Source organism: Echinops telfairi, unplaced genomic scaffold (genome assembly GCF_000313985.2).
Source record: "Echinops telfairi isolate 266 unplaced genomic scaffold, ASM31398v2 ScPeMD7_7468;HRSCAF=8506_0, whole genome shotgun sequence".
NCBI classification, from domain to species: domain Eukaryota; kingdom Metazoa; phylum Chordata; class Mammalia; order Afrosoricida; family Tenrecidae; genus Echinops; species Echinops telfairi.
In genome coordinates, this window is record NW_022111369.1 from 36,885,893 (window position 1) to 36,894,276 (window position 8,384).

The 8,384-nt window shown below is 41.8% G+C and overlaps 1 protein-coding gene across 1 annotated transcript in view; it reads right to left on the reverse strand.

Moving 5' to 3' along the window:
• ENOPH1 (enolase-phosphatase 1) overlaps positions 1-8,384 on the reverse strand; it is a 34,829-nt gene that overhangs the window by 13,529 nt on the left and 12,916 nt on the right. Inside the window, exons 2-3 of the mRNA XM_004703231.2 lie at positions 2,721-2,822; positions 1,621-1,823 (exon numbers count right to left, since the gene is read on the reverse strand). Of these exons, the coding sequence (XP_004703288.1) occupies positions 1,621-1,823; positions 2,721-2,822 (305 nt within the window). The remainder of the gene's footprint in view (positions 1-1,620; positions 1,824-2,720; positions 2,823-8,384) is intronic.

Below are 8,384 nucleotides of genomic sequence, written 5' to 3' on the forward strand. Positions count from 1 at the left end.
AAATGAGACACGCTTTGATCCACGATTGGGATATACCTGCCTAAACACGAGCTATTTTCCACAGCTTTGCTTCTGGTAAATACAATACAACCAGCTTTCCACTAGGTGAGCCACAGCCACATGACGTTGGGTCCATTACTTAAACGTGCAAATGACCGTTTCCCCAGTAAAAATGGGGAGGATATTTATATACCTACTTTATAGGGCTGTTAAGAGGGTTAGAGAAGTTAAAAAAATATATATGAAGGGCTTAGAACTACGGCAAGCATATACAGTGAACACTACATAAATGTTAAGTGGGGGCTTGGGGGGCTTGTTTTTAAATTTTTTATGTTTAGTTTTATTGGGAACTTTTGGTAAAGACTCCTTTACAGAAAGCAACTCTCAATTCTTCAACAATCTGTGGATTATTCTGAAAATGTATTTATATGCACAAACATCATTAAAGAGCAATGCATTGATCTTTATAACTTTTGCCAACGTGAAAATACATGAGGCCAAGAAATGACTTTAGACATTTTTAGCAGATTCCTCTACAGAATAACAACCTTTATTGGAGAATCATTACAACACATAACCCAAAGCTTCAGATCTTTGAATTTTATTACTAGTATGACTTGGGGTCATTCACCTTGGGGTGGGTGAGGCCAAGTTGTCTTGGTTCTCAACTTATTTAATCAACTCTACCCCAGTCAATTAAGAGGCATTCAAATGAAACCTATAAGCCCTCTCTCAACTAACAGCAAGAGATAGAGTTCAAAACCAGTACAATAGTTAAAAGCGACTGTTTTGCACTCATGGAGACAGGGTTTTCCCACATTATTGCTCAAAGCAGGGCTTAGAAGTCAGATAATTTATTCCAAGACCCTAAATTTATAATTAACAAGTAAGGTGAACTACTGAGGTCACTGTCTCCTAGCTCCACTGTTTTGAGTCTTTTACTAAGTGAACTAGTTGCTATTTTCAGATCACTGACCTATCCTAAAATTCCAAAGTATCCTTCAAGACAGGGAAGAAACTCCATGTAAAGTGAATAAAAGTTCAACTGATAGTAATAAGCAAGACACATAGTCAAGTCTTTATCTTAGCATTAAACCAGGCACCAGCCTAAACTGTGTGTTGGCAATGTGTTTCAGTAAGACTCTCTCAGCAATACAGACCCCATGAGTTGAGGGATCAGGAACGCCACAGCATGACTCAAGCCATCTGTGGAGAGTGCACGGCGAGCAGAGCCGAGGGACACTGATGGTAGTTTACCTCTGCGGAACCCCACAGGGACAGAGGACGTCATTTCAGAGCATTCTTTTTTCGTCAGCAGAATAGGGAACAAGTGATCAGAAAGTCCTGGGAAGCAGCGCTCAGTAGGGATCAAATATGACTTAGCTCAAAGAATATAATGTTTTCAAGGAAGCCATTTTAGACTGGGATTGAGAATCTTCAACTACCTCAAAGAAACCAAACCAACTGGTCTGGGGAATTTGGCTGAGAGAAATGCTGTAGCCCAGCTTTCAAAATAAAACAAAACCTTCGCTTGTTAGAACAAGGATTTTGATTTGATCAGTTTTACTAATTGTGCAATATACATATGAGTGAGAGGACAGGGCTGGACTGGCTACCTACTCTGCTTTTATGTGCCCCGCTGTGAACGCCACTCTCCACATGTGGCCCTGCAGTTGTTTCAATGCCGTGGTCTTTCGGTCCAGAGACATCTGCCAGAACACATTATCCACCACAGCCTGGATCATCTGCTGCAGGCCATCCGACCCATTCCCGGATGCAGCAGGGATCGGAACAGCTCCGTCCAGGTGGGAATCCTCTTCAGCCTGTAAGTCAGAAGCGATACCAAGTTTGTTTTTTGCTTATTTGAAAAAGATCATGTCAAATGAGACCTGAAAGGCAAGCTGACCAACTTCTTTAACAACCTATTAGCCCAAGCCCTCTGGTAAATGAAAATAGCACTTATTTGAGGGCTTATAGAAGTGATTTCCCAAAATAAGCTAGAGTATAATTAATCAAATTTACATTACTGTTGCTAGATGGCTAACACTAAAATGTAAACCTGGAAGCCTGGTATGTGTGAGAGGAAAGGAACATCAATTAAATCTGACCATTTCCTCTGCATGAGAGCTAATTAAGAAGGAAAAGCAGAATATCTCAATAAATTTCGTTTAGGCTTGGATTCAATGAAAAGCAACAGCTAGCAAAATACGATCTGGTTCACATTCAATTTCTTTCCATCTCCTTTATCTTGTAAAAACCCTAACAGCCAAAGATCTAATGGGCCCATGAGACCATGCGGGTACGAATGCTGGGGTGACATGGAGTGGGACATCTGGAGAGGGAGTATGGATGTGGGGACCAGGAGCCGGAGGGGTCAGCAGGGACTCATGCCATGAGATGGGATGGGAAAGATTAGAGGATGAAGAGGTTATGGGATGCTCGTGAAAAGTAAAAGTAAGGTTGCACAAGTTTCTTGCATTCCACCCTAAAAGGCTTAGTTTTTATGCCTCAGATATTTGTGTCCAATTTTAAATAACCTCTGGAAGGATGCAAGTCTGGAGAAAGGAACTTATGTGGTCTGGCTGTTGAATTCTGTACTGTGAATTCCTAAGCAGTCAAGTCTGGGCAGCATCTGTGAAACCAGACCCCTTATTTCAGAATCTGGGCCACACAGCCAAAACAAGTTCCTAAGCATTCTCAACACTAGGAAATGTCCCAACCTGTTTCCTCAAGAGATTGACATCCTGCTGGCACTCCTCTTCTTCCCAGTGTGTCTGCAGATACTCTTTAACATTTTCTTTGATGTAAGAAAATAAATTGTCCTGGATAAAATATTAAAAAATAATAACTTTATTCATTTGACCAGCTCAAGCTCATCCACAATCTCACTTTAGCTAATCCTGGCAAACAAATCAACTCTTGACGAAAACTGCTGTTGTAGATAACCGTGTAAGACAGAGACAGAGACCAAAAACAAGTGAACTAGACCGGGCGCCAGTAAATTATAACTTGCAGGCCTGTTTTTGTAAATGCAGCTTTACCGAACACAATTATTCTCATCTTTTTTGCATACTTTGGGGAGATAATGTCAGGGCTGAGTAGATGGAACAGAGATTATATGGCCTGAAGAGTCTAAAATATTTACTATCTAGCAAGTTTTTGAACTCGTGAAGTAAACTACTAGACCACACACAGGTCCTGGAGGACAGGTATCAAATGTTTTGCTCCCAGCTATATGCCCAAAGCACACCACAGTACCTGCGTGTGCCTAACTCAAATATCTGCTGAATGGTGTCCAGGCATGACCAATGTTTAAAAAAATAACAACCCATTATCCTGGTTCTTTCCTTGTAAATCAAACTAACTTAAGGGTAAACTATAAGTGAGATGGGCAAAACAATTATCTATAAATAATTATGCATTAGAAATATTTTCTTAGGACAATTATTTTATATTTACTTGCAAGTATAGCATTACTTATCTTTTCAAATCAAATAACATGATACATTTGGCAATCTTGGAGTTAGGTGTTAGGGTGTCAATAAAATCGGCAGTTCAAACCCACCAGTTGCCCCTAGAGAAAAAGATGAGGTTATCTGCTCCCATTAGTCTCAGAAAACCTACACAGAGGTGGCTATGGATTAAAATCGACTCCATAGCAGTGCATTTAGGTTATTTTAGAACGTCACTACCACCCATCTGTCAGTTTGTCAAACTATGATGGTTCGCATGTTGCTATAATGTTGGGAGCTATACCCTAAAACTCAATCCAAACCAAGTCCACTGCTATAAAGGTAACTCCAACTCACAACAACCTTATAAGACAAAGTAAAACTGTTTTGCACCATTTTTGAGACTGTAAATCTTTACAGGATCTGACAGCCTCATCTTTTTCACACAGGGCAGCCGGTGGGTTTGAGTCTCTAACCTTGCAGCTAGGAGCCCAAGTGTTTATCCCACTTCACCACCAGGGCTACGCCTCCAAAATCTCACACACCAGCAGGATCACCCATGATGAACAGACTAGGGTAAATTAAGAAAAAAGATCCTAATCTACTGCCAAAAATTAGTTAATGAAAACCCTGCAGATCACAACAGAATACTGTCCAGTGATTTTAGAAAATGAGCCAATAGCCAAAACTAGACTCAAGTATGTCCACGATCATGAAAAAGCAGAGGACCAGACATTTCATTATGTTATATATATACAAGGTTGCCTTGCACAGCAACTAAAAGCACTACTAGGGGAACCCCCCCAAAAAAAACAGTAATTTTTTTAAAAAAACAACCTTATCACCTTCAAAGTACTCTCCATTATACTTAATCCATTTGTCAAATCTGCGATTCCATTCTTGGGAACAGTTTCAGACTCATCTGTTTGGGTGCTGACACATTCTTCCCCTCTTCTATGTCGTCAAACTGCTGCCCTCACGTGTCCCTCTGCACGCACAGAAACAAAGTCTCACCGAGTGAGGTCAGCTGAGTAGGTGTGTGGAGCAACAGGGGCATGCTGGCGTTTTCTTGGTCAAAAACTGGCATACTGAGATGGCTAGGTGAGTAAGTGCACGGTCATGGTGGCAAAACCAGACCCCCGTCTGCCACAAATCTAAGGTGACCAGATTTAAAGCAGGACACCACTGATCGGGGGTGCGGAGGGGAGGTTCCTGATTAAAAATTTGGTCTATATGGACCAAAGAGACCGTTCCCTACCTTGTCGTGCATTCTTGCCAAAAATCGGGACTGGTCACCTTATACAAATCAGGCCTTTTTGTCACAGTTACGCAATCTTTTCAGAACCTCTAAATAGAAAGCTTGATGGACAGTCTGATTTGGTGGAATAAACTCCAAATGCACTATCCCCCTCACATCACAAAAACAAATGAGCATCGTCTTAATCTGATTTCACTTCACAGAGCTATTTTGGGGCATGGTGACGACGGTGTCTTCCACTGGCTTGATTGATGTTTGGTTTCAGGGTCATGGGAATAGCACCATGTCTTGTCATCAGTAATGACCTTGGGAAATAAAGGTCTGGGTCACTTTGAAGCTGTTCTTTCAAAGCACGGCATGTCTCCATGCACCCTTTTTCCTGGTCAGTCAGAACCCGGGGCACAAGTTTCACAGTGACCCTTCTCATTCCCAAATCTTGTTAAAATTCGCTGAAGCGAGCTCCCACATAGTCTAGATAACTCCCCCTCTCGTCCATAGTCCGGCGGCGGCGTCCTCAGTCTTCGAGCACACGTACATGAATTTTGTTGACATTTTCATGCATTTGGGAAGTTGACATCCAGAATGAAGTTTGTCATCAGTTGACATTTCGCCTTTTTTGAAATGAGAAAACCACTTATATACTTAAAGAGTTTTTCCCACAGTGCTGTCCTTGTAAGCGGTGTTCAACATCACAACAGTTTCTGTGGCATTTTTCCCAAGCAGGAAACAAAATTTCAGTTATGTGCTGTTCTCTTAAATCGGCCATCACAAAAATCGAGGTTGAAATGAAACTGCTTTTATGAGAAAAGTCAGGGTGACCAGAGAACCTTACCAGGAAATGCCACTGGGTGGACTAACTCAGAGTGAGTTGCTTCCTACTTGCCTCGCAGGAAAAATATGTACTATAAAAGCTCCGCTCAATGCAGTTTTCTGGGTTTTTTATTTTGAGTGCCCCCCTCATATATGCCAAGATAGGTGCCACACCCTGAATGGGAAAACACCAGACCAAAACTTACTGCCATCAAGTCGATGCTGACTCATAGCAACCCTCTAGGACAGTGTAGAACTGCTCCTTGAGTTTCCAAGACTGCAACTCTTTACAAGAGTAGAAAGGCCCATCTTTCTCCCGTGGAGAGGTTGGTGGTTTCAAACTACTGACCTTATCTTCAATTAGTTTAAGAACCTAATGGAGGAGAGGCTGGCAGGTAAAACCAGGAATCACAATACAGTGCAATGGGCAAGGCAAGCAAAGTCTTTAAGTCTGCTATAATGCAGTGAATTGTTTAATATATGGCTTTTCTAGACACAACCTTTGTTACTCCCACCAAACGACCTTCATTTTACTGATGGGTCTGGGTCAGAAGGTGAGGGAATAGCCTGATTGGATTATATGACTCAGCCGTGAGTGACTGTCAACAGAGTTGATTTTTATTGCCATCCTATGGGGTATAAAATGAGGCATCTCAGAAGCAGAAGGACCTCACTACCCACAAGAGAGAAACTGGATCCCGAGATCCTTGTGTACCAAACCTCCTTGATCCAAAAGACAGCTTTGACACCAAAGGAATGAGTCAAGGCATGTCTTAATCAGAGCAGTGCACTTCCCAGGCCACAGAGCAAGTAACACTGAGAGAGCTTGGCCTTGTGGAATGGGGTGCCTCTGGCACTTGAAGAGCTGGGTTTGCTGACCCATGGAGCTGAGTGCCTCCAGGCTGAGGCGTAATACAGCACTGTGGCATACCTCTGGGCTTTTACTAGCAGCCCTAATAGAACTCTGTAACATTACCACAGCAGCCGAGCCAAGAGGCCGAGGGCCAGTGAGAGGCCTGCCTGAGGGCATGGCAGATTAAAAATTGTCCTGGCTGAACAATTATATCATGTGTATTTCTCATCTGAATTGTAACCCATTAACTTGCCTAATACACCCATTGCTGAACCCAACTGAAAAGTAGGGAGTGCCACGGGGTACAGAGTGTCTGCCTACTTAAATCAATACACTCACTTGTCTATTCAAATACTTAAGGAATGTTCAATGTAGGTGTGGGACAGAGAACTCAATTTGGCCTTTTATGTGTATCTGGTTCCTAAAAACTCTTGGAATTTACCATCCATCAAGGTGGTTTTGTTTTCTAAAAGGGGAACACTTGAGTAGAGGTTACACAGGCACATCTGGCAAGGAACCTCAGAAAGGGAGGGGCCTTGATACACTTAAGCATGCAAGTTGTTGATTGGATGCATGACAACTCTGCATGGAGGTCTCAATCATGCATATGCATGGCTGTAAGAGGCTCAGAACAGGGAAGCGGCGGGCTTCCCGGATTGCAGACTATCCAAGCACAGGAAGCCCATTGCCTGGCCCTTAAAAGCTCTGTGCCCAACCCTTTCAGGCCTCCCTGTGCGTCGCTCCTGTGTGCCCATTGGTGGTTCTATTTAAAAGGCTATAGTGAGTGTGGGAGCTGTGGAGTTGCGGTAGTTAATAACAATCTTTCTATAGTCTTGAAGACCTAAGTTTCAGTTCAACTGAAATTACATTCTCATATGAAAACATTTTATTGTGCCTTCTTTTTTTAAATGATAGGGCTGAAGTGTTTACTTCTCTTCACAATAGGTTATTCAGATTTCATCTGCCTGTAAAAATAAAGAGCTCATTCATTTGCTTGCTCTCATGTGGCATCTGAGTAAATAATGGATCACTCAGCAGATTCAGAAGCAAGCAAACAGTGTGATAGGGCAAATTGTTCAGCATATTTGGCAGGGAAGTCTTGCTAAAGCTCAATAAAAACCTGTTCTTGGTCTGAAGGAAGGAAGATGAGCTGCAGTTGACAGCCTTCTTTTTCTACAAGAGACTCTCTTTATCCTGTTGACGCACTTCTGGTTGTCTTCAGACTGTCTTTTGCCCTCATTCCCCACAGTGTGCCCATCCTTATTCTTCCCATGCTCTCTTCCATTGTGGCGAGACTAAAAAGAAAGGGTCCCTCAACTTGAGGATGCTGACAAGCCACAGACGCAATTCCTCTCGTAAGCACGCTAATGCCAGTGCACAAACAGGCAAGTAAAACACTGTTTACCGTAGCTTGGTGAATAGCAAAGAAATTTTACTAAATTCTCATTAGCTGGAGTACAGATAAACTGGGGTATACTTATACAATAAAACATAGTATAGCTATTAAAAATTCACGTAATAGAAAATTTTAGAACTAGATAAAAATGGATCACACAACATACTAAATAACTCTAAAAAAAGTGAATTTATGTATGTTAAACTTAAATAATTAAAAAATATATAGCCCAAATAAAATGAATTTACTAGGCCTGGGGTTATCAAGGTGGATAAAACTAAAACTAATGCAAAATGATGCAGTGCCTCAATCATACCTATATATTTTGTTTCTTTAAAATAAAGCCCGAACCAAATGTAATATCAAAGCCTGATTAAGTTGGTGGTGGGTACCTGAACATCATTGCCTTAATGGTTACTCTTGGCTATTTAAAATATTTCACAATTAACAAACAAAACTGCCCTGACCCCTCATGCTACACCAGCTTTTCCTAATTAATCAGTCTCCCCATTCCTGTGCCTTGCCTCCAACTATCCCAAGTGTCATACAGCTTCCTGGGTTATAGGGGACCCCAGTAACTGAAGGGATGGAGTACTCAAAATCAAGAAATTCTTG